Source organism: Rhamphochromis longiceps, linkage group LG8, assembly GCF_057381845.1.
Source record: "Rhamphochromis longiceps isolate RC_006_pf linkage group LG8, R_longiceps_female_GT1.1, whole genome shotgun sequence".
NCBI classification, from domain to species: domain Eukaryota; kingdom Metazoa; phylum Chordata; class Actinopteri; order Cichliformes; family Cichlidae; genus Rhamphochromis; species Rhamphochromis longiceps.
In genome coordinates this window covers 8380567-8408269 of record NC_140564.1, presented here as the reverse complement: position 1 = coordinate 8408269, position 27703 = coordinate 8380567, and the positions used below count along the sequence as shown (strand labels likewise).

Here is a 27703-nt window from a genome sequence, read left to right as displayed (position 1 = left end):
TGATCGGATATGTTTTCTTATATTTCTTAATTCTTTCTTTTTTTTCAACAAAAAATGTGTAAAAGTGAAGAAAAAACATATTCCCTGATTTCCATCATTTTCTAATAGATTCACTTGTTGAATAATGTTCATTGCGGTCTCATTAATGTTGACATCATTATCTGGAATTATGACATTATTGTTTGTTTGAAGTAATGGCCGGGGTAATGGCCCTTCATCAATGCCATAATAGATATCGACATGAAAAATGTCATTTATAAACGACTGGATTCCCACATTGTTTGTGACACCTGTATGCCACAGCTGAAGAGGCGCCTGTCCTCCTTGTGTAGAGAGATCATGGTTGTTCCACTGATTGACACTGATTCTGCTCTGTACTCTTGCTTTTTCAATCCTTGGCGAATAAACATAATACAGGCAAAAAAGATGCAGCTCATTCAGTGAATCCAACATATCCCGTTCTTCCATAAAATTAAAAATATTTCTAAGGTGTCTTGATACAATTGTGTGGAGTTCTGCCCACAGTCTTTCAATTCTTTGGTTATTACTGAAACACCTGCCTACTCCTCTTCTCTGTAACATAAAATGACCATCCTGTATATTTTCCATTCCATGATCATACCTGACCCTTAAGCCAAACCAAAGTTTTGTATTCCTTCCAAAAATAATGATAATACACATGAGGCTCTGTTACTGGATAAGTATGTAAGTATATGATGGTTTGGCTGAAGCTATCAACACTGCCATGCAGGCTATAAGACACAATTCATCCTAAGCTCAGAAATGGACTTCAAACTTTGGGTGGGTGGGAGAAAATTTTCAGATGTCTAAAACATAGTTTATTCACCTACTTTTTTACAAGGATAACTGGACAAGAACCTGTATATATGCCTGCCATTTCACAGTTGAAACTCTCGCCAACCTCAACTATGTATATGCAACAACTGCAACAGTTTGATTGGTTCATGTACCCAGCTTGGCTTTGTTTTGGCTCGGTCCTAGAAGGGGTGGTGCCATAAGGCATCCTTAGCATTAGAGAGTAAACCATAGATTTCTATTCAAAATTCCAATTAAATATCGCATGTTAGCATTTTCAGCTGAGACAAGAAAAAACAGACGTAAAAATATGTTAACTGATAAACAGATTTAAATGAACTGATTCGAATCTGTTAATAATTTCATCTACATTTCTGAGTAATTATTTTCTGCCTAAGACACTCTGGTGGATTCACTAACACCACTTTTGAACCGTTATCTTAAGACAGGTTATCTAAATGGACCGCATCATTGTGATCAACAAGATCATAAACCAAGCACAGGCAAAAGAACATTGGGCCTATAAGATGCTAATTCTGAATTTCAGTTAAATATTAGAGAGCCTGTGAATATAACGTTGGTAAATATTTTTTTAACATAGTGCCCATGTGACCTTGCTTCAGTATTACACGGGCCAAACGGAGAAGAGGAATTTTTCTTTGTGATGGATCACCTACATATTATGTCTCCACAGTGAACTGAAAGCACTCAAAGCAGCGGCTGCCTGGAAGGAGGAAAATCAATCTAAAACTTACAGCACACTTTAGAAAAGGGTTGGTGAAAATGATGTTGTTGTACCTAATGGGCTAAAACAGTCACCACAATGATTCACACTCTGACGGAATTTCACTCTATGTATAATATGTAGGATGATCATGACCCAGTGTTCTGGTAAAGTTTAAAGAAACTAAATATTGACAACTGGCATAAAAATGCAAAAACAAAGAAAGACTCAAAAGTGCTTGTTCATAGTCGGACAGCCAGCTCTCACTGGTTGATGATGATCCAACCGATTTGGATTACTTTAAAACACACACACAAAAATGTACTTCCTCTTTCAGTTCTAATGTTTTATATATCAGGGGATGATAACAGTTATCTGGTCTTTCGTAGGTTATATAAATAATGTTACTGGCTTAACATTAACTAAGGCTCCTCAGTGTTACCTGTTACATCTCAAAACTGAATGCTTTTTGTCTGGTTTGACTGAAATGACATGCAGCACATTTATGTGTAGACAAAAGAAAAGTGAAACACTGAAGTTCAGCTGCATAGCCAATCTTATTGCCAAGCAAGTAACTATTATTACTGTGCTGTTGGTATTTTAAAATGGTTTACAACATTTACACAAAAGGTTTTTTTCTCTTAAACAATGCATAGTATGATTCAGAATAGATTGATGCCATTTAAAATATAGTAGAGTAAAATTTTTGCTTGCGTCATTGTTAAGAGACTCAGTGTTTTTTAATTTTCTCAGAAAGGCTTGAATTTAAAGCAGTTCAAGAAAATATGAATAAAGTTGGCCTTCAGATCAAGTAGTGTAATTACAGTACTCAGTTATATTAGTGAGGTCCATCTTCTATTCCTCATTCAGCCTTCGATGTCTTTCATTGTTTGGTTACTTCAGTAACCTTCAATAGACTATCACTGTTTACATGGTGCTCACTAAAATGGCTTTTGATTGTCTAGTACCCATTTAGCACTCAGTATGCTTTTATAATGCAATGTACTGAGGAGCTCCTGTATATAAATGAGATGTACACAAGAGGAGAAAGAATCAGCATACCGGGAATTATTAATTGTGTGTGTGTGTGTGTGTGTGTGTGTGTGTGTGTGTGTGTGTGTGTGTGTGTGTGTGTGTGTGTGTGAGAGAGAGTATTTGGGTGATGTGTGTTGTGCATTGGCTGGCTGGTATTCCAGTACCTAGGGGTTAATTTATGCATGCAGCTCTGCTCTCCTGAAGCAGCCACTCAATTTAATCTGAAAATGAAACACCTTGGTTTTTTTAACAGGTGCTAAAATATTACGTGTCCACCAGGCTAGCTTCTGTTTTTACACAGAGAATGCTCAGCCATTATCATTATTTTCTACCTTTATTCTTATTTTTATATGTTTATGTGTATTTACATGTTTATGTATCTCTATCTTTATCTATAAATAGCCATGAAAGACATGGAAGTACAGTTTAGTTCTACACTGCCGGATATAATTTTAAAGATCATCTGCTTTTTTTGTTTTGGGTTGGGTTTTTTGTTGTTGTTTTTTAAAACAGCAATAACTTCAAGTCATTATTTTATACGCGATGTTATCAGTTTCTTTTTTTTCTAGAGGGAGAATTAGTGTAATTAGACTGAGTAATGAGCTGCCACCTAACACTATGAAGTTTTATGTAATAATAAGAAAGACTTTCTGTTCTTTATTAAATTCATTATGTTCTGCCACTCTTTTATATTTATTTAATACATTTCATTCATGCATTTTTTTGGTATGCAGTAAAGTAAATGTGAGCTAAACACACACAAACACCCTCACACACACAGACATAAATAAAAACTTAGGCAAACACAGTTACATACAATTTTTCAGCAAAGTGGAAGAGAAAGACCAAAGAAAAAGCCATGCTGAGTTTGACAATAAAAAGGGGTGATTAAAAAATGAAAGCTTGAGTTTTAATGCACTCACATATACACAAACACGTGCCATTCCTGCCACAGGAAGCAATTTCAGAAAGAGGTTCTGCTTTAAAAAGTTTGAATATTCCACTCTTTGCTCACATTTCAAGGATGTGCACAGCGTCAGCAAAATATGCACATCAGGCTAGGGAGCTGGCAAGCGAGAATTTTTCTTCATTTTCAATTATGAAGAATCTTATTGGACCTTGAAATCACAACTCTAGCTCTGAGAAGGGCTATGGCGGGGGGTGGTGAAGGATGAGTAAGATGTTTTCTAGTTGCCATTTTAACCAGAAACAATTGTTTGAGTGAGTAGAATATGACAAAATGGAATAGGATGAAAAACGGGAACATCCGTTGGCTATCTCCTGGCCTTGGTTTCCCTGTTATTTGCCAGCTTGCATGCAGTACAACTGACAATATATGCAAGAGGTGAGGCCAGGTATTAAGCTGAAAAAATAAAAAATAAAAAAAGTTAACTGTATTCATGCTTTTCATAGATCCAGTTCAGAAACTGAAAGACTGCTTTGCATCCCCCCCCCCCCCAAGTCTCGACCTCAACATTATTGAAGCACTATGGGATCAACTTAACAGGGAAAGCTCTGTTCTGTTCTCTGTCTAGATGACCCCACAGTAAAGGCAGCCAACTTCTAAAGAAGAGATTCGGAATGTCCTTCAAGAACCCTGAAGAACTATTTCTGAAGGCTACTCAAGGAAAAACTCCCAGAGAGAGCTCGGGCTATCTTGAAGAATTAAGGTGCTCATAACAAAAACTCTGTTTTTGGTTTATATGCTAGCTTCCCATTTATTTTGCACATTGTGTTAATTAATGGCTGCACACATTTTGCATTGTCCTAGCAAAACCTAAAGAATTTTTTCTTTTGGTGTTTAATTTTTTGTGTTTGATTGAAACGTAGCAAAAACTAAATGACATTTCACAGTGTGTGACTCTGCTCCTCACAGATTTATTTAAATCTGGTAGCCTCAAGCATCTGGTAGAGTGGGAGGTCTTGTGATCTACCACGGCAGGTTTCACCTATTTATGTGCCAGTCAAGAACTAATTTGAATCCATTTCCCTATAACTTAATGGACATATCCCTATAGTCACCTCTGTGTATAGCCCAACTAACTCCAGTGCTGATTTTATCAATGAATATGCTGCTTTTCTCACCCATTTTGTTCATTTTCCCCATATTACTGGGAGACTTTAATATTACATATGGACAATATCAATAATCATCTCTCACTAGGGACATTACTTCTTGCTTGGATATGTTTGGACTGCTGCAGCATGATGATTTCCCTACACACTGCAAAGTAAATATCCTGGACCTAATCGGTTGTTCTGGCATCACTCGTCTTAACTGTATAGCAATTGATCTCCCCCATCTTTGGCCGCATATTAATATCTTTTGATGTTAATTTCACTCTATCCAAAGCAAATATCCAACGTGTCATTTCATTTCACAAGATCAAAGGCATTAATTTAAATGCTGTTTTGAGTGGTATTGACAGTCTCCCCAGCATAAATCCTCCATCCACCCCTGAAGAACTAGTTGCTCATTATAATGATGGCCTCCGTGGAATTTTAGATGCCCTGGCTACTTTATAAAACACTCACCTTTTTCACCCACTCTGGACGATGGTTTGCGTTTGAATTATGTCAGCTGAAAGCTAAAGCCCTTCATCTGGAACATCTCTATGAAAGATCTGGACATCCACAAGAAAATGTACAATAACCATAGTCATCTTTAAAAAGGATGCTATACCTTCAGCAATATCTTCTTAATATGCAGGTTTAGTCAGTTTAGGTGAAGGGAACACAAGGGCCCTTTTCTCCATAGCCATCAATTTGTATTCTGCCACTTATTGTAATACTTAAATGTCATTTTTGAACACTAAAGTTTACAAGATTTACAAGCAACTAACCACTTTTTCACTTCCCTCAGCCTATGACTCAACCTTGCACAAAAGTAATTCGCACTGAAATATCTCTAGCATTAACTCTTGCGTGCGTGTTAAATTGTCGGTGCTCAAACTGTCTGTCTAGATTGTATGTCTACATTATTTGTATGGTTATTTTATTATATAGTTTCATATAATGTGCTAGCATATGTGCACTTTTACGGAGCTGCTTTTTAATCTCGTTATACTGTGTATAATGACAACAAAGGCTTTCAGCTTCAACTATTCCTTTGGTGCACTTTCAAGTCTGACACTTTCCTCTGTTTCTGAATTTTCTGACTTAATCTGAAATCCAAGCCATCCACTTGTTGATTGGAGTTTCTACCCTCTTGGTTGGAGCCTACTGACCCTCTCTGAACACCATAATACCTGCTATTATTCCTTCTTCCCTCACCTCTGGTATTGTTCCCTGATTTCCCAAATCAGCAGATAACACCTATACTTAAAAAAAAACCTGGCGCAGCTTGCCAAAATTTCATCAATCGTCGTCGTAAATCCAACCTAGCCTTTATATCTTAAATCCTTGAGAAAGTACCTGCATCTCAGGTCCCACTCACTTGGGACAGGGCAGGGATAGCTCAGTAGGTAAAGTGGTCGCCCCATGATCAGAAGGTCGATGGTTCGAATCCACTTAACGGCTACCCTGAGGTACCCCTGAGCAAGGTACCGTCCCTACACACTGCTCCCCGGGCGCCTGCTTAGTGGGCTGCCCACTGCTTCACTGAGTGAATGGGTCAAATGCAGAGAAAAACAAGTAATTTCCCCATGGGGATCAATAAAGTATCCATTATTATTATTATTATTATTGTCTGGTTGTAACCTTTGTGAACAATTCCAGTCTGGTTTTTGCCAAACGCCCTTTTCATGGCAGCTGACTCTGGCTTATTAACCATTGTAATCATCCTTGATCTGTCTACTGCCTTTGACACTATATCCTATAGCATTCTTCTTGAGACTCTTGCTTCTATTGAAATCACAGATACAGCCTTAGATTGGTTTGAATCTTATCTCTATGGCAGCACTCAATTTATTCAATTATAAAATTTAAAATTCAGTTCATTTCCAGTTACTACTAGAGCTCTTCAGGAATCTGTCGTGGACCCTCTTTTATTCATCATCTATATACCTCCTCTTGGTCATATTTAATACCCGTTTCATTGTAAGATATATGTACTGTTTAATGCACGAGTTACAATAAACAACACATATCAGGAAACAGTATTTTTACATCAAGCATTTAAAAAGTTTGTTATGAGGCTGTAGGAAAGCAGTAGTAGTGGTAGTAGCCGAAAGTAAACTGATATTAGTCAATTGAAACATTATGTTAGTTGCTAGGTGTTTCCATCCAGCATGTGCTGACTTTCAGTCAAATAAAATTTAAAAATGTAAAAAGAATCATCTTTATAGAAAGCTAAAAAGAACTCATTCAAATTATTTTGAACTTGCAACCTATTATGTGTAACTGTCAATTTCCTCCAATGTCTGTATTAGAGTTAGCGTGGCCACACAATGTCCACAATATTTTGGTACTGCAAATACTAAATAGGGGGGAAAAAGAGCAAAAATACCTGCAGCCACCAGTACTACCCCTCAGGGTCATAGTACATGTACCTAGGGTATGAATTTGAAAATCATAGGTGACTTCCTTCTTATAGTGTTCACAAGATATTAAGAAATCTTGATCTCTGACCTTGACCTTGAAGTTAAGGTCACTGAGATTTGTCAGTATGATCCGCAAACATAAACTAAGATTTACGAATGTGTGTAGGGATTACCTTCTAGGAAAATAAATGTTTTTATAGTATTTGGGTAGAACTCTCTTCATACTGACTTTGTTAAAGTATCCCAGCACAATAAATATTACTTCTAGGTTAGAGTCCTGTAAACCAACAATAATGTTGTACAGTTTGTTCAGAGCTGATCTGTCAGCTTGTGAGGGGATGTAAAAAGCCAAGATTTGTATATCACCTTCCATTCTCTGAAGGAGGAAAAATGATTTCATTAATTATAATAAATCTCTCTGTCAGGACTGCAGTTACTTTTGCTGCTGCACAAATTTGTTATTTATATGATGGCCATGACAGAATGCAGCAATGTGAGTGGCTCATGAACAAAGCCAGTGAAACTAATTATTTCGCTCATCAAAAATTTTAAATGGAATAGCACAAAAAGCACACTTTTTTATGCATGAAAAAAAGCATGCAGAAGTCAAATTAGATGCTTCACCGCCATGCCTATGACAGGGCTGTGCCTCTTGGAAGGACTGATGCGAATCACTACAGTCATGCAAGAGGTAATTTCACATTTGGAGATTTCGAAGGGAGGTTTTTTGAAATCCACTGTGTAAACTAAACAAATGGAGACTTTTGTAGATGTTCAATTTTTCTTTCAAACAATATATGTTTCCATGGGATCATTAGATTCCACGTTCTCCATCTATAAAGTCCTTATAATTCTGCATTTTGATTGTATTGAAATTCCTCAAGTACAATTTTAAAGTGAATCCATTTTACTTCACTTACTTTTTCCAGTGTTGGCAAGAAAGAACTCTCAAATCAAAGTATTCACTCACCATTCCAAATCACTAAATTGTTCCAATCACTTTCATGGCCACAGGTGAATAACATCAAGCACAGCTCTTTCAAAAAAACATTGGTTGAGCCTATCATACAGTATCTCATCAACCCTGATTCAGTAGAAACAAGTAGAAAAACCTACTGAATGTCACGCTACTTCTTAATGTTTTTAAGTTAATTTTTTAATATAAAAAGCTGTGTTTCTTAACATTGTTTCACAAAGTAGGAAACAATTCTAAAGATTTTTAGAGGTCCCCCCTCGAACTTATTATTGTTCTATTATGTACTGCCACAATGTATTTCTGGTGGCATTTATTACCCACGTAGCAAGCAGGTCTGGCCCGGATCTGGTATCAAGCCGGCACTGCTGGCTGACTTCTGGCATGGTAAGATGTATGTCATCAGGATATGGGCCAGGCCTGGCATAGATGGCACTGTTTATGCGATGTGGCATGCCATATCTGGCCCAATTGTGGTTCGGTTTATGTGGCCCAGGCTCATAGAAAACAGGTCTGGCCCGGATCTGGCATCAAGCTGGCCCTTCTGACCGACTGGCGTCACGTCAGGGTGTATATGTCAACCAGATGTTGACATACACCAGTTATGTTCCTATTTTCCTACTTTAGTTAGAAGACCCAAATGCCATGTTGCAATACTATACTGCTATGGTAGCCAATGTTTCAAATGCAGGTTTGAGACTGTACACTGTATCCAAAACCTAGTGAGGGTTTACTCATGTTTATCACTGTGTGGCTGTAGCTCAGGAGGTAGAGCAGGTCACCTACTGTTCAGGAGGTTAGTGGTTCGATCCCTGGCTCCTCCAGTCTGTATGCCAAGAGTAATGAATGTGTATGAATGTAGTTATGAAACACTCAGTTTAGAGAAAGTGTGTGAATGTGACATGATAGAGCACTTTGAGTAATCTGGGATAGGGAAAAGCGCTATGCGAATCAGTCCATTCACTGTCCGAACAGAGTTTCTTCATGTTACTTTTGCACTATTATGTTCCAGCACATGTTGTTATTACATGTCCTGATTAAGGTACACATTACGCTGACATCTGGGGCCAGAGCTGAAACTGTTCTGGGCCAGCACGGTGTGTCTGCTGCTGGTCCATGTGTGGGCCACATCTGGCAAACCAGATCTGGTCCACCAACAAACCTTAGAAAGAGTAAAAACACTGTTTTTATATCACTGTACACACACCTGTGCCATTGCTACCATCGTAACTATGGTTGTGTTTTTGGGGAAGCACTGATGGAAGTTGGTTGTTTCCAGGGGTGGGAAGTAATGAAGTACAAATACTTTGTTACTGTACTTAAGTACAATTTCCATGTATCTGTACTTTACTTGAGTAGTTTATATTCTGACTACTTTTTACTTTTACTACCTATATTTTTAAACAAATATCAATACTTTCTAATTCTTACATTTTCTAAAAACATGCTCATTAATTTTGCTTTAATGCAATTGGGTTGAGTTATTATTTTGTCATTCTGAGCCGTCAAACATCAAACCAATTTGAGTCTACACAGAAACACATGAAAGGCAATCCTGTTTGTGTATTATCGCCACATAAAAAGAGACGATGTGTGCCAAAGTCAAGTGCCAAAGTTGGACGGTGGTTTTTTTGTTTGTTTGTTTTGTTGTGTTTTTGCCACAGTTCCAGAATGACTGCAGGTCTCCATAAGTTGCGGTACTTAAGCATTTAGCTAGCACTACTGAAGAGGAGTGAACATAAAGTGAGTGACTTTTTTAAGTGTCAGGTGATTTCAAATACAGCGTTTCTATCAGCTCAAAAAACATCAGCAAACACACAAACTGTTTGTGTGTGGTTTGTCTCACAGTGTGTTGCTATCTAAAGGTCCAGCTACTGCATTTCACAGGGAGAGAAAAGAAAGAGAGCTAACGTCACTTACAGATGGAGAAAGACAAGAAAGACAGGACAGGAGAGGAAGAAGAGAGTTTAGATTTAAAGGTAAGGACTGCTCAATGGTATTTGATAAACTGGAAATTTAAAGCTTACATATAAGGCCTCGTGTTTTTAATCAGATATTAGGTAATCAGATAAACATGTAACATTGTGTTTTTCATATTGTGAAACATGCTGCAAATCAAACTGAGGCGGAGTAACTACACATGATGATTTATCAGCTATGATAAAGCATCATGCAACGTTAATTACTTGTCACCTCACAGGACATTGATCAAAACTGTCTAATATGTCTCTAATCAGAGAGATTTGTGTGTAATTACAAACGACAGCAAAAGCACTTCCAGTGTCACCTCAGTATGTTTGGAAAATCTTTTTTGACAAACTCATTATGGCTCAGCTTTTTCTGCTGCTGAAAGCAAGGGAGTACAGCATGTCTTTCTTCTCTAATGACCAGTATGCCTTAATGCTGGCCAGAAATAAATGCCTTAATCTTTCCTTTCTGCTTGTTCCAATTACTATTGCCATATGAGTCTGTTCTGTACTACCGACCTGTACAAACACGCAAACTTAAACGTACGATTAGTATTTTTTTGAGGTTATTTAATTTAAAAAAATATATATACATAATTAGATTGTAATTACATTTCAAAAAATGGATGCATTCTCATAAACTTATAATGAATACATTAAAAATACACAGGAGCAGGCACTGGTTTGTGGAAATCGCCATGTTCCCCCAACATATTTGAATATAGTGGTCTGTTTTATCGTCAGAAAAGAGGTCCCCTTCCCTAAATAAGTAAAAAATAAATAAATAAATAAAATGTATTATTATTAAAATGCAAAGGAAAGCGAAGGCCACCAGAACCGTAATGAAATATCATCCTCTTCATCCTCACCTGAAGCTTTATACCCTGAACTAAAGTCAGGGCTCTAATGCACAAAAATACACATAAACATGCGTCATTATTTCTAATATTGTCCCCGTTACTTAGGAGATTGGCCATGGGATCCTCCTGTCTCAGGACCGCTGGCTACCCGCTAAACAACAAGTGTGCTAAAAATCCCATTTTAACAATATTACATAAAAGTCAAGGACAGTTCCATTAATGGACCAGGAATACCAGATTTTAGTTAGCTGGTTAGATTTGGTTAGGTTGACATAATTCACTTTCCCTGTTCCATATGTTGCACCTGAAAAAACATCATTTATTGCAAGTAGGGATGGGTATTGATAAGGTTTTCACGATTCCGATTCCATTTTCGATTCTGTTTAAAGATTCGATTCTTTATCGATTCTCTAATCGATTCTTTTTAAAAAGGAGAACACTAAGGTCGATTAGCTTAGAACTTTGTTTTATATCTTCTCTTTGAATAAGATAGAAATTTAGGAGTAACATGGCCATACAAACCCAACAGTGAGATCTTAAGAGATCCAGCCTACGGCTCTTCAATGGGGTGTCACAGGGTCCCCAGGACCTAAATGCAACGCACAGTAATGGCAGGTTTTGTAATAAGGCAGATCGCGCTAACATAATATGCACTGTTAGTTAATTATTTACCTGCCGCATTAACAGGAGAGGACGTGCAAATGTTACCGCTGCTGCTGGGTTGAGATTCACGAGTCCGGAGCGAATTAAAAACACGACATTCATTTAAGCTCATCGCGTGTTCTGTGAGCAAATGCTTTTGCATATTCGTCGTGTTTACTCCCTTAAACGAAATATCTACTTTGCAAGTATTGCAAGTTGCCCTGTGGTCATCCATTCTCGTAAAATATGACCAAACATTTGAGCGTTTGATGCCAGGTAAATGATGCTCCACAACGTGGTGATGTCATTCGGGGCGACTGGAATCAATAAGGGAATCGTTTGCAAAAATGGCAAACAATTCCAAGGAATTGAAACAGTGGGAACCGGTTCTCAACAAGAACCGGGTTTTGATACCCATCCCTATTTGTAAGCCCTCCCTGCCTGCCATAACAGGATGTGACAAGATTAAAGACCGTGGAGAAAAAAGGGTTGTTTTCTTAATTTCATGAAAATGCATGTGCGTGTCAATGTTATCTTCAGATAGCAATGCAAATTATGCTCATTAAATATATTTTGAATAAAGAAAAATTAAAAAACAAAAACCTACCTTCTGGCTTGACACATACCTGCATGTTTCTGTGACATAAAGCACAAGCTGACATTTTCCCCCTGATACTACTGAGTGACTTTCATGTCAACATGAAACACATGCCTGATCATTTAGTGCACTTGGAGCTGATCAGTATTTTAAAATTGAGCTGCAGTGCCTACCACTGATTTCAGGGACTTCACTGATTTGCAGGATTTAAAGCAGTAGATGTTGTTGCGATAAAGAATGTATCAAGATGGTGTCATTCTTTTATTCATCAGACTGCTGTAAGAAATGTGTATTATTTCAGGAATGATGAATTAATGAATCAATGTTTTAATATCTTCTCCTTCAGCAGTAGTGTGGCTAGCACTGGCTGGAGAATTTGCAAGACCAACTTTTTATCTTTGACAACCAACTACTAATTTTGATATAATGCTAGTCAGTGAAATAGATTTTCATTTTCATTTGGTAATTTATTTAGTTAAAATTTGCTTTGCAAAAACACCTATTTTTATGGCTAGCTATTTCACATAATAGTTTCACATCTGCACACACCTCTCCAGAGAAGGCCTGTCCGTTAAGTAGGTGCTCTGAGCCCAGGACATCCTCACTGCCAAAGTGTAGCCGGATCTCCTCCAGACGGTGGCTATACGTCATTGGCCCTCCAGAGATGTTAACCAGGTGCTCCTTGTCCAGTCGAAGAGAGACGTGACGGCCTGTGTTGTACATTGTTCCTCCCACCTGAAAAAAACAAACAAAACAGATGGCGCACAGGTGATTAAATATTAATATGAGGTGCAGTTGTGAGCGGGACAAACATTACGACAAAGTTAATTATCAGTTTCACCAGTTATAAATAGATCATTTTTACCATACTGCCCCTATAAACCCAGGCAGCTTTTGGAGAAAACTTAAACCTGGAGCTCCAAGTGCCGGAACCATAAGATAGGTTAAATGCTTGTTGTACAGAAACAATTTTGAGGGAACACTGTTACAAAAAAGGACTAACACAATATGATTGGGTGGAAAGTGTGTAATACAATATATTCATATACCCAAAGATTATCTGCGTGCAGGTTATATAAAAAAGTGAACTGGCAGGAAGTGCTAAAGCAATACAAAAAAGTTTGACCAAATCTTACACCCGATTCTTTAAAAACTTCAGTATCTTTTGTGTTGTTGTTTTTTTTATCTGTAGGTTTAAAACACTTTTTACTGAATGGCGTTGGAGAATGGTGAAGGAAATGTTGGCTTTTTTGCAATTTTTAAGCTATATCAGTTTGGCTTTTATTAATATGGAGATGTGGGTGTCTTGCATTTTTGAAATGTAAGTATTTACTAATGATATGCGGTCAACAGAACTAATGCAGAAACAGTCCCGAGGGCTTTATTTTAATTTGGCAGAACTCTGACCCAGTAAAAAGAAAGGAAGGTTGAAATAATCAGGGTAGAATCACAATTCATAATACATGGGAAATAGGGTATATATTAGTAGCTTTGCTTATTTATAATATTATTCATAATCATCAGTGTTTCAATGTAAAGCATTGGTATTCATGCCGTGACTCTGCACGGACTTCCATCTACTCTTTCTCTGCATCTGCTTCTCTTCTGCTCTTTCATTCCTTTTAGTGCTAGCGCTTTCAAAATGATCCCCCTCAAACCCCCACCCCCACACACACTATTATAAAAATCCTAGCAAAAAGGAGTCTGCCTTCACATTGTAAATATTTTATAGATGCCCTGAAAAGTCAATAATTTGAAAGGAGAAACAGATAGGAAAAGAGAGTGATGCAAAGAGGAGATAAGTACTGTTAGGAGAGAGGTGTGTTGAATTTAGTGCCAAAAGAGGAAGAGTAACGAGGTAAAGTGAGGCTTTGTTGGCTCCCTGGCAAGGCAGTGGAGGTGAGGTGAGAACCCTGAAAAGGACAGAAAAATCTTATCTCCCTCAAGGTCTAAAATCAGAGACTAAGGTTCTTCCTTTGAGTCAGTGGCCAGCTGTCTTAGGAAATGGTCTGTACTGAAGTATGGTAGTTTGGTACGTAATGGGGGCAAGACATTTATATCTTCAATTCTTTACATATTTTACAGTCAATCTCCAAATACATTGAAGCTTGAATAATATTCTGTTTAGAAAAAGGAAACCAAGAAGAAATGTAATAATTTAATAACTCATTATATCATTAAAAAAACGCTAACTGGAACCAAATAAAACCAATTTATTTAGATCCTGAGACTAATCTTACGGAGAAAAAAGTGACTCCAACTTTGGTTTGGTTCACCTAGATGCTAATTTATACTCTTGTGTTTGAAAATCTGTTGAATGAATTCAGCATTAATTCTTTTAACGTGAAGTTATTTTTCTGGGTGCTTGGAACTTGGGAAAAATAGATGTACAAGTCCAAAATTACCTGACTTTCACCCCACATGACATGCAAGCAGGTCTAGCATGGTAGCTGGACAAACTGGCAAAATGCAGTGGTCTGCATGTTTGACAATGGTGACATTATCGCTTTAGTCACTGCAAAATGCTAACTCTGTCTGTATGTGTTGGGGGCCTTGGGTAAGTGTTAATGACTGGAGCCTGGCTGTGAGATACAGGTAGTGACGTGTGGTTGGAATGACAGGTGAGGAGTGGAATTATATTTGTATTTTACAGTAAAAGAGAAACATGCAGCGTATGACTATGCAGCGTTTAAAGCTTGGAAGTACTGACATTACTTTAAGGTTTATCCTGTAAAACCGGACAAAAACATTAGCGTCTGCTGTACACACTGCGTGGGAAGAAAACTTCTTTCTACAGCAAAAAACTTAAACCTCAAATCTGAGCAAGCACCTAGCACGCTGCTATGGGAATGTGAAATTCATAGAGAAACCCCCCGATCCTCCCACTGACATGGCAGCTACAGCCCTGGGCAAACCTCCACCCGCCCCACTCCTGCTAAACAGGTTTTTTTTTTACTTCAAACAAAAAACATCATCTGTTTCTGTATTTTATTCCCAGAAGCAGGGCATAAATCATTATTTTAACTGTTTAGCTCTATTCACTCCTGTTCATTGAGGATTGCCTTACTGGGGCCCCCCTGCTGTTCAGCTGGATGAATTACAGCAATTTTTTAATTTTTGTAAACATACAAAAATATTTTATTTTATGTGCTGGAATATGTGAAGCAGCGGGAATGAGGATCAGCACCTCCAAATCTGAGGCCATGGTTCTCAGCCGGAAAAGGGTGGAGTGCCCACTCCGGGTCGGGGATGAGTTCCTGCCCCAAGTGGAGGAGTTCAAGTATCTCGGGGTCTTGTTCACGAGTGATGGGAGAAGGGAGCCGGAGATCGACAGACGGATTGGGGCTGCAGCTGCAGTAATGCAGACGCTGCACCGGTCCGTCGTGGTGAAGAGGGAGCTGAGTGTAAAAGCGAAGCTCTCAATTTACCGGTCGATCTACGTCCCTACCCTCACCTATGGCCACGAGCTGTGGGTAGTGACCGAAAGAACGAGATCGCGGATACAAGCGGCGGAAATGAGCTTCCTCCGAAGGGTGGCTGGCCTCTCCCTTAGAGATAGGGTGAGAAGTTCGGCCATCCGGGAGGGGCTCAGAGTAGAGCAGCTGCTGCTCCACATCGAAAGGAGCCAGCTGAGGTGGTTCGGGCATCTGACAAGGATGCCCCCTGGGCGCCTCCTGAGTGAGGTGTTCCAGGCATGTCCCACCGGGAGGAGGCCCCGGGGAAGACCCAGGACACGCTGGAGAGATTATATCTCTCGGCTGGCCTGGGAACGCCTTGGTATTCCCCCGGATAAGCTGGAGGAGGTGGCTGGGGAGAGGGAGGTCTGGGCCTCTTTGCTTAGGCTGCTGCCCCCGCGACCCGACCCCGGATGAAGATGGATGGATGGATGGATGGTGCTGGAATATGCAGAGGATAGGTTTAAATGTTAAACACATTTATTTCAGTCAATGTTGCATCTAATTAAATTTTTGCTTGATGTAATGTGCATATAATTAAAGATAAAATCTAATAAAACAATTAATAAAAAGAGACTATTTCATTTGATTCAATTTTATATGATGGATTATGCAGAAAAAATAGAATTGGGCTGAAAGGTCTATTGCTTTATTATGTATTCAGGTTGTGTACCAGGTTTTTAAAAAGTAATAACATAACTAATTACTTTTGAAAATAAGTCATCAGTAAAGGATTACTTTCTTGGAAAAGCAATTAGTAATTAGTAAATAATTAGTATTTTCAAGTAACTTGACCAACACTGGTTATAGGTGAGGTCTGTGACCTAATTATGCCAATAATTTCATTAGAGGTGATTTAAATAAAAAAAAAACCAAAAAAAAAAACCAAAATAAAACCACAATAAAAAATTGTTGGAGCACCAAAATATATTCTGGAAAGATAATAAAGGCATAAAAAAGTCTTATGCAACAGGATAGACAGAGATCACATTTAGCTACATTTACCCAGCTGATGGGAACCATGCTTGAAGAATAAATCAATATACAGTTGAGTAAAACTTGCTTACTTCATCTTGTCATGTTCCTGCTGCAACAATTACAAGGCAATGTAGTGGAAAGGTTGCAAACGAAACAAAGACATTATATTCCAATCTGCTTTCTCATTATTCTTTTGAATGCCGACACGTTTGCAAGTGGTGAAGTAATTATTACACACAGATTGTGGAGTTCATATTTTCTGTGCACTGAATGTATTTATCAAAATCACTGGCTTTTGTACTTAATTCATAAAAACACAGTCAGAGAAACAGATGACCGTGTATTGCTATACTGAGCCCAGATGAACACCACTATATGACAGTCAGAAAAAAAAACAGGAGCTAAACTCATCACATGTCTCAGCATTCTAGTATTATACTGATTATATAGTCTCTGGCTTTATGTTAATGGGTTCTGAAAAACCCAAGGAAATGCTCTGCCACACACGTGCCCTGTTATTTGTTGTGAATATTGCCATGTAAATTGTATTTTTAAAATTCAACAATCACAAGCCCCAAACTGAGACCTGTCCATCTTCTAAGCAGTTCCAGGAAGTTTAGCTGTCACCATAAACTAAGATCACTTCATTTTTTAAATGAATACTTTATTGGCTATGTATTCATTAAATTCATAAATCAATGATCCAGGTGCTTGATATATGCATTTTTTTTCTTTCTTTTTTTCTTCTGCCCATTCTGTTGGTTTTTGTCTTTTGCCCTTCTCCCCCGTCCCTCTTCTCAGCTGTGTCATGGTCCGGAGTCTGCGACTCCGTGTTTATGTTTAGTTTATTAGTATTCTGTGGTTTTGGTTACCTTGGGTGTTTGTACTCTTCTGTTTCATGGTTCATGTTCCTATGTTCTGTGTCCCCCAGTCTGTGTTTAGTTGGTGTGTTGTGTCATTGCGTGTATGTGTTTCCTGTTTTATTGTGAAGGTCTGCGTCTTATGTGAGTGTTTTCAGTTTGCCTCCCTACTCTCGTCACGTAATCACTCCCAGCTGTGTTCCCCACCTGTGTGTAATCTCCCTGTGTTCTCTGAGTGTATTTAAGTTGTATCTTCTGTCATGGTAGTTGCTGGTTCGTCTGTGTTGTTTCCCCTCGGTCTCCCTGCGTCTCTCCGTATGTATTTCCCCGGACCTCCCTGCATCCTCGTTTCTGGTTTGTCTTATTAGTTTACCCAGTTTAGGTTTCCAGTATCATGTTTTGTCGCCACCGCTGTTTGTACTTACCCACCCCTGTAAATAAACACTCACCTGCACCAGAGCTGCCGCCTTTTTGGTCCCTTTCTACAATTCCACACGGCTTGCCCCGGCAATCCGTGACAAGCTGTTTCTCTTTCCCTCTTTCTTTCTCCCCTTCTTTCCCCCAGTCAAGTCTGTCCCGTATTCAGTAAGTGGAAAATAAAATAAACAATAAAAGGTGAATCAAATGGACCATTACGGCAAGGCTGGGATGGTCAATTTGGTAAAGTAAATCCGTTGGGCATCTTTCTTTGCCTTTAGACAATAATTCTGATGGCAAAAGAGCCAAACGGGACAGGCAAAAAAAAATAATTCAGAAATCAATTAATAGAATTATATGGACTGAATACACAGTGCTGCAAAAAGGTATTTTCCCTTTTTGAGTTCTTAATTCTCTACATATTTGTCACATGATCATGTTTTTAAAATTAGACAAAGATAACCCAAGCAAATACAAATACAATGCAGTGTTTAATTATATACAAACCAACCAGACCTCTCTAATTTCTTGGAGACAGTATAGATCCTGTGTGTTGCTAAGTAAGTTAAAGAAAGTAAAGTTAAAGAAATAAAGTTTAACAAAGTTAAAGAAAAGTTACAGAAAGGAATGTGACTGTCACGGTCCTGGGTCTGTGACCCAGTGTTTTGTGTTTATTGGTTAATTTATATTCTTGGATTATTGTCATTCACGGTTTTCTGCTCATGTTTATTTTCAATTCCTAGGATTTAGGTTTCTGTTACTTCTCCTTCCCCGTGTTTCTTGTGTAGTCACTCTTGTCTCCATGTTCTCTCTGTCTCCCCAGTCCGTTGTGTCTCTGTCTCAGTGTCTACTCTGCGTCTTTGTGATTATCTCGTGCTTCCTGTTTTACTTTGATAGACCTTGTCTTATGTCTGTGTATTCAGCTTTGCCTCCTCCCTGTCTCATGATGCCTGATTAGCCCTAGCTGTGTTTCCCTCCTGTTTCTCGTTCCAACGTTGTCCCTCTGTGTATTTTAGCCCTGTGTCTTCTGTTTGTTGCTGGTTCATCTACGTGTACTGCACTTTATCCTGTGTATCACCTGTTGAGTTCTTCATGTTTTCAGTCTTGTGTCTCTCTTGTTGGTCTGCATGTTCTGTGTTTCCCCGTTACGGGTTTAGGTTTCTAGTCTCAGGCTTTAGTTCCTTTATATTATTTTTTTGTAGCTGCTTCCAGTTTAGGTTTTTGTGTTAGTTTAGTTGCTGCCATGCTCAGCTTTCGTTTGTATTTTGTTTGGCCACTGTCAATAAAGCTAACTTCATAAGGTCAGTGCCTCCACTGGGGTCCTTCTCTCATCACCCCACATGTCTGCAGCTGTGACAGTGACATTGTCAAAACAGCATCTGAGTCTAAAACCAGATTTAAAGTTTTGTTTGCGAGTCACATACTAAAGATAGCTGATGACAGGCTAGACTTCCAGTCCAGTTTTTAAACACAGTATACACTAGCATACCCAGAAAACACCAGAGCAATGCATCAAATGTTTTTTTCTTTGTTAACCCTCTTTTTTAAAAAGTAGAGACAAGCTGTTACATAAATAAATTAATAAATAATTAAATAAATACATTTTTCAGCTTCTTCGACGTGTGTTATGTTAAGTAGCAAGAAATTTTCAGCTGCACTGCTGACCTATCACTGCTGTACATACAACAAAATGTAACTTATCTATAATGTTGGGGAGAAGCTCATTTGTAGCACCCGTGCATACTTAAGTTTTTAAATCTTCAAAGATAAATCAGACTACAATGCAGTAGAGATAAAAGTGTTACATAGTGTTACACACTATGTGTGTTACACACACCTCAAAAGAGAGTTGGACCACCACTTCAATTTTTTACCTGCATGTGCCAAGTATAGGGTACACCCTAGATTAAAAAATACTTGCCAATACTGCAATGAGGGATTACTCTGCAACACAGAATGTTGGCTAAATAGATCATATTTGTTGCATTAGTACCTGAAAACACACCCCCAGAATCAAGCATACACTATTATTGTGTTAGGTGATGTTCTAAACATACAAACACATTTTAAAAACAGTGGATCAATCGAAATCGTTTTTACTTGGACTCATCAATACAAATTTATCAAAAACCCATGAGACAGGGGAAGCAGCCAACTTAACTTGATTTACACAGAAACAAAGCAAACAACACCAATGCTGAGCCCAACAGCTGATACAACACTTCACACATTGTTACAACACAGCCCCAAATAAATAGATGCAGTGAGAAGTAATCATTGTTATTTGAGTGACTTATTGTTTAAAAATAGAATTGCCACAGTTGTTTGATACTGAACTTTTTTATGGAAGTATTTTTTTTTATTTCAAAAACTTTATTCTCTACATCATTTTTATATATTATGAGCACATAATAATCAAATGTTTTATTGTCAGTTTTATTCTCTGCTTTATTGTCTAAGTGATATCACAGCAATCTTCTGAACAAAAGTAAGGAACTATGGCAGTACATTACAAAGTAAAAATATTGCTTTAATTTTATCTGATCAACTTGTTAAAACTGCAGTTTTTCAAGGCTGTTCATTAAATTAAAATGGTGAACACTGTAATAAGATCTCATCTGGTAGATAAATGTTGCCATTATTTTCAACAGCCAACACCATGAGGTTATGAATACCAAAGTCCTATTGTAATGATTTTGTACATCTAAATGGACTTTTTAGATACTTTTGTTACTGAGCAAGCAAGCTGATCTAATTTCTATCAATGCTCAAATCCATGTATTTAAGATTATGTAATTACATTAAATAAGCCATGAAAACATGAATACAGTTGTTGCTGACTTTGATAACCAACCTCAGTTTAGCATATAATAAAAATTGACCTGCTGCTTAGTATTAAGCAAAAAACTTACTCATAAAAACTGGAATACAGAAAGACTGGTAGTAACATAACATAACATAAACTGCAAACTACTATTTTCCATTTTCAAGAGTTTTCTTAATTTTTGTATTATTCTTCCACTTCCTTCAGATATAATTTTTAGTCTGGCCACACTCCCTCTAGAATCATCTGCTTTATAATTTTTTGTGAATATGTATTTTTAGTTGTTTTGAAATGACAAGGATAAGAGAGAAGCATAACTGCAAAATTACTTTCTGACTGACAAAACATTTCCTATTGCTTTTTTCTAGATTTAAAAGCAGTCTGTAGTGTAGTTTAGGAGTATTTAGGCTTTCTGGGTTCATTATTGTAAAGCCTCGCTGTTATATGCCTTATATGTCTTCTCTCACACCTTATTTTATCAAGCCACCTAATTGCGTTTTTAATTTGTTGCAAAAAGCTTCCAGAAGTGATGAAGCCAAAAAGGACAACTCCACTGTGCACTTGTCCTTCCTTAATAGATAGTGATGATCATAACGTGCCATCACATTAGCGGTAATAGCTTGGTGAACATAAACAAGTCATAAAGGATTAAGTTGACTGTCTGGGGCTGGCATGGCAGACAGCCACTGTAATAGAAGACAGCAGTAGCGTGCTGGTAGTGAGAAACACACGGAACATCACAATTATCTGAGCACACAAATCAATAGAGTAAATTACCTCTTGCAAGAAATCATCTTCACTGGCTACTGCAGATGTTGAGCTTTACAAACTGCTGCATTTACCCAGAACATTTCCAACACCAAAGCCATTATTATCAAATATAGGACAAAATATTTGGTTGAAAGGAAAAAGTTTCCTGACCCAAATGCTGTGCATTCCATGAAATATGTAAGAGTAGTTAACATTTATTAACCATAAAACATGTTATTTAGTTCACCAGTGATCAGATTTGAGGCAATGGAGATTTTTAAAATAGAAAAAAAGAAATAATAGAGAAAAGAAGACCGCATATGATGAATTAAAGACTAGTGGGACTGTGTGGGCTGCAGCTCAGTGGAGTTATGGACTCCAATTTCAGCAAAGCAGTTCCAGTAATGCTACATGATGAGAAAGACTCAACACAGATCTGAGGCATTAGGAAAACGATTTTCAGAGAATGTGTTGTGCTCGCTAAAGAAAAACAGCATCGGTGGTTTGCTCAAATCAATCCTGTTGCCAGACTAAAAGGCAGATATTGGGTGATTCTGCAAAACCAATTATGTTCACTGACAGTGTTTTTAATGTTCAATGCCACAAGTTGTTTTTTTGTATGTGTCAAGGCAACCATGGTATACAGACACTGTTTATGTTTTTACCATACTTTGCAAAGCCTTGTAGAAAATGTTGTCTGTTTTAGGAGGTCGCACTCAAAGGCAAGGACGTATAGAGGCGATAACAGTAACTAAAGGCTGGGGCCATTTATATGGATACTCCGTAATAAAATGGAAATGTTTGGTGATATTAAAGTCCTGTTTGTGGCACATTAGTATATGTGAGGGGGTAAACTCCTCAAGATGGGTGGTGACCATGGTGGCCATTTAGAAGTCGGCCATCTTGGATATAACTTGTTTTTTCAATAGGAAGAGGGCCATGTGACACATCAAACTTAATGGTAATGTCACAAGAAAAACAACGGTGTGCTTGGTTTCAACGTAACTTTATTCTTTCATGAGTTATTTACAAGTTCCTGACCACTTATAAAATATGTTCAATGCGCTGCCCATTGTGTTGGATTGTCAATGCAACCCTCTTCTCCCACTCTTCAAACACTGATAGCAACACCGCAGGAGAAATGCCAGCACAGGCATCCAGTATCTGTAGTTTCAGGTGCTGCACATCTCGTATCTTCACACCATAGACAATTGCCTTCAGATGACCCCAAAGATAAAAGTCTAGGGGGGTCAGATCGGGAGACCTTGGGGGCCATTCAACTGGCCCACGACGACCAATCCACTTTCCAGGAAACTGTTCATCTAGGAATGCTCGGACCTGGCACCCATAATGTGGTGGTGCACCATCTTGCTGGAAAAACTCAGGGAACGTGCCAGCTTCAGTGCATAAAGAGGGAAACACATCATCATGTAGCAATTTCAAATATCCAGTGGCCTTGAGGTTTCCATTGATGAAGAATGGACCCACTATCGCTGTACCCCATATACCACACCAAACCATCACTTTTGTTGGTCCAACAGTCTTGGAGGGATCCATTCAATGTGGGTTAGTGTCACATCATCAAATCACATCATTATTAACTGTATCAACATCTTTATATTTTCTACAGAAAGGTTTAGTTGGATTGAATTTGATTTGGATGGGGAAAACAGTATGTTTTTGTAAATAAATTCTGATGACATGTTTAGTCTCTCATTTTGTCCAATTTTGCAAGGGCAATGATGAACTAAAAACTTGCTTGATCAAACTAATTTACATTTCTGATGAAGCTTTCGCAAACAGTAGGTGCATCAATTAAAGATTCAGTTCAGTTACTATTTTTTACTATTTTTTTTCTGTTTTTTTCCTGGTACTGTACTGGAGCAACTGTAACCCACATAATTTCCCTAGGGACATAATTTCCCTAGGGAAATTATGTATAACATTATAAAGTATTCTGATTCTGATTTATACACACTGAGTTACTATTCATCTGCTGACTAGGGCTTCCACATCTTCTTTTGTTCTCTTCTTACTCAATTTCCTCAAATTTTTAAGACATATCTTGGCATATTATATGGTGAGATGTTTCTTTGCTAAGTTGTAGACAGAGCATGACTGTGGTCAGTAGATAGTAAGACTTGAAAAACATGACATTTCTGTCTTGAGCCATCTGTCTTTTCTTTATATTATGCTTTCAAGAAGACAGACTTTGTTAGATTTTCTTTTCAAATGATCTTTCTGAAGGTTTTTCTTTGGACATCACCAATTTTCAGTCCAGTCATTGTACCTGATCTTTTTTTTTGTTAAGCCACTTTGAACTATCATATGAATTATTCAAAAAATAAAAACAAAACAGAATTCACCATTCATCAAATAAACCACCAATTAAACCATTCTTCTTCTTCCTTCCGGCGTTCCCTTTAGGACTTGCTACAGTAGATCATCTGCCTCGCTTTCAACCAACCCCTAGCATCCACCATCCCTCTGCTCATCCTGTTTCACTACATCCATGAACTTTCTCTGTGGTCTTCTTCTTTTCCTGGCCTGGCAGCCCCATATTCAGAATCCTTTTTCCAGTGTATCCAATATGCCTTCTCTGCATGTGTAATGTCTTCAAATTATTTTTCTGAAACTCTCAACCTAAGCTGTCCTTTGATATACTTCTAAGCTTATTATCGGCCACAGCAGAGCCATTTGCCCCTTCTAGCTGTGTTGCTTTAGTATGGAATATAGTATTTAATATCTGTTATTGATTTCGTTAGGAAACTGGTCATTAATCCCATATGATGTTGCATTTAATTCACTCCCTTTGCTTTTAACAAGCTCTTTCTGCTGGAAATGTTCAAATTCAGCAAGGATAGGATGTGTTTTTTTCCTCCTTAGGCTCCAAGATGGTGTAAAAGATGAAATGCGATGGCGTTGAAAGTTTCTGTCAGTATCTTCAGAGCGGATTGTATGAAGTACCACACAGAATACCCCTCAGCCATAAGAGGCTGATTGGTATTATGATCACCCTACCGGGTAGGCAGGTGGGCCAGCAGCGTGGACACTCAACTTTGTGAATGCGATAAGTCAAGACCAAGGCAACGTAGGAGTTTCAAATTGATACCATAGATGCATGTCCTAAAACCCACTAACTTTGACCTTAAGGTCAGAGGTCAGGCTTTTGTGAGGAGGTCCTCTGGGTCAGTTTATTAGTCAGTCTTCCTCTTTTAGTTGCTCCGCTTGCTCAGGTTATCTGGTCATTTGTGGGATTACTTATGAAGGACTGGTAAAAAAAAAAAAAGTCAATCTATGGAGTCCGTAAGTTCCTTCACTATAGATGGTGTTGCCATCTGTCATCATGTGTTTGTTTTAAATTATTTACAAGTGTTTGTTTAAATGTAGACAGGAAATTTACTAGTCTAGCCTAGAATCTGCCTTCAGTAATAGCATATTTATTTCAGTATAGTAGTGCACAGTTCTTACCGGTTTGTGCCTGCATCCTTGCTCATTCTTACTTGGAAAGTCCACATGAGTACAAGATTTCTGAGGATGGATGGACCTTGTCATCTGTCACTGAGCCCAACTATAACATAACTAATTCATACAATTCTGACGTAATGAAAAGTGTAAACGCTCATATCACTTGTAAGTTATTAGTTAGATACTTATTTAATTAATTAACAGTTGCTTCTCAAGCAATGTTCTGAGTACTCCAACTTTGTGTTCCAGAGGGTGGTGAGAGTCAAAGAGTAGGTACTGGTCTGTGTGTGTGGGCTTCAATGTTGAGGTTTTCATTCTCCTCAGTGCCCACAGCACAGTCCAGAAATGGCAAACTGTTATCCTTTGTGTCTTCCATGGTAAACTTTATGTTTCTATCCACTGAGTTGATATGAGCAGTGAAGGATTCTACTTCTTGAGTTTTGATTTTGAGCCAGGTGTCATCCATGTACCATCCTTTGATGGTTACATTGAGGCATCAACATAAGCACTGTTTTAAATTGTATTTAATTTGGAAAATGAAAAGTTTGCCAAATTAACTTCATCCATTATTGTTTGCTGTGTAGCAGTGGAAATACTGAAAGCTGTTAACCTCTAACCTCTTTAATGGTGAAGAAAAGTTTAAAACCGGTGGATTCTTAGGCAAATTCTGAAACATGTGCTCTCCTGTTACATTAGTCTCTTATACAATATACTTGGTACAATATCTATACTTATTTTAAAATATATTAACTTAAAAAATCAGCAGGATTAAAAGGCTTGAGGAATATGTGACATGGCTAATTGTCAATATCTATTGCAATTAAACATATTAATAAAAATTTAACTTGAGTGTTGGCAAAAAAGCTGGTTAAATGTATCATATTCAATGATTTCCGATGGAGGTTATTTTATTTTATTTTATTAAACTGTACATGGTAAGAGCTGCCATCTTCATCATCATCAGAGCTTTCCTTGCTTGTACTAAAGGTGTTATTAACATTTTCACACTCAATCTTCTCTACATCACACATTTTTGGCCAAAGTGGTAAGCAAGAGAAAACTCATCTGTTATTTATCTGATGATAAACCACTGAAGCATGTTTACTTCCCAATGACAGTGTTTCCATATAAAGCACATAATTCACCTCAATGCAGTGAAAGTAAAGCCCGCAGCAGTTTGCCTTACTGTTGGCCTCTCAGCTTGGTTAGCTCATGTCATTGACAGACGCTACAGTTTCCTATGTAGGTTTCAATTCAATTCAGTTTTGTTTATATTCGACAAAAGTCACCTCCATGCACTTTATACGGTAAGGTAAAGATCTTACAATTATACGTGATAAAATACATAATTCTATGAGCATGTAACAAGCAGAGTTTGGAAACAATAGCTAACTGTGGCCACAAAATGGCAATAATGTAAAGGATGGATTTATACAGGCGAGGAGCTTCATTGCAGCTTTGTCTGAAAAGATTGCTTTACTTTGGTACATTTTAATTTATGTCTATTTTTAGATTTAACAAGGCAAATTCAGAATCCTTAGGCATGGTTTCTGCTTTTGTTTGGTTTGTCTAGAATGTTGAGAACACTGCAATCATAGCAGGGTGCAGACCACATTACATGGATAAAGTTCTTGTTGACAAGGAGGTTTCTTGGTACATTTCCAAACCAAGTCTGGAGTTTCATTGGGGTTTGCAAATGTGACTACACATTGCATGTTTGTATAGCAGAGTGTTGTGAATTTTGGATGCTGTTCATGTTATGCTCCCACAGTGAGAACGATTGACATATTTTGTCATAACTGGTGAACCACAGAACATCTAATCAGCCCCAGCTATGCTTTACGCTTCATTCTAACAAATTTTCTATTGCTACTTTACACTCTGTACACACATGACTGTGTCAGAACCTAACCAGACAATGCAATTATTAAGTTTGCAGATGATACGACTGTGGTGGGGCTCATCTCAGAAGTTGATGAGAAGACATACAGAGCTGAGGTTCAGAGGCTGTTGGATTGGTCTGTGGACAACTTGGAACTCAATGCCACGAAAACGAAAGTGCTAGTAGTCAACTTCAGAAGGAGGAAGCTCGAGCTGCAGCACTTCAGCATCAACGGGGAGTCCGTGGAAAAGGTGGCCAGCTTCAAGTTCCTGGGTCTGCACATAGACACAGACCTCCAATGGAGCTCAAGTACCTTGGAGATTGCAAAGAAGGCCCAACAGCGTCTCCATTTTCTTAGAATCCTCCGAAAAATGGACGTGAATAAGGAGGTGCTGATCGTCTTCTATCATTGCTCATTTGGAAGTGTCCTGATATACTGTATCGCTGTGTGGTTCTCCAGCTACAGCATGGCACACAAAACTCACAAGGCGGTCATTAATACGGCTCCTAGGAGCATAGGCTCCTAGGAACTTAGAATACTAAGTCCTTAGGATTCGAAGCATAGGCTCCTAGGAACTGTTGTTCTTTCATTTTGGAAGCTTAGGTTAAACCAAGTGTAGCATTCTCATGTGGTGCGACGAGCCAATGATCACTCCGGATGTTATTCCGCTGTCTCTTTAGCTTGGAGATGACTGCTGCTGTGGTCAAGTCACGGAGAAGGTCAATCTCAATCCATCCCGAATAGGAATCTACAAGGACCTGATATTGTTTTCCATGCCAGGTGAAAATGTTGGTGGCCACCGTTGACCATGGGAGGACTGGAACAGGGTGCAGTTGTAGCGGTTCTCTCTGCTGATGTGTCTTAGTGCTGCTGCACACTGTGCAAGAGAGCAGCTCTTCCGTGATGTCTTTTGACATTACTGCCCAAAAGGTGAAACTCCTAGCTCTGCGCTTGGTTGCTTCTGTACCTGGA

At 38.3% G+C, this 27703-nt stretch overlaps 1 protein-coding gene across 2 annotated transcripts in view; it reads right to left on the bottom strand.

Moving 5' to 3' along the window:
* The window catches only part of ca10a (carbonic anhydrase 10 (inactive)a), a 321179-nt gene that overhangs the window by 22940 nt on the left and 270536 nt on the right, over nt 1-27703 (bottom strand). For both annotated transcript variants that reach the window (XM_085415625.1, XM_085415626.1), the window contains exon 4: nt 12646-12831. In XM_085415625.1, the coding sequence (XP_085271751.1) occupies nt 12646-12831 (186 nt within the window). The remainder of the gene's footprint in view (nt 1-12645; nt 12832-27703) is intronic.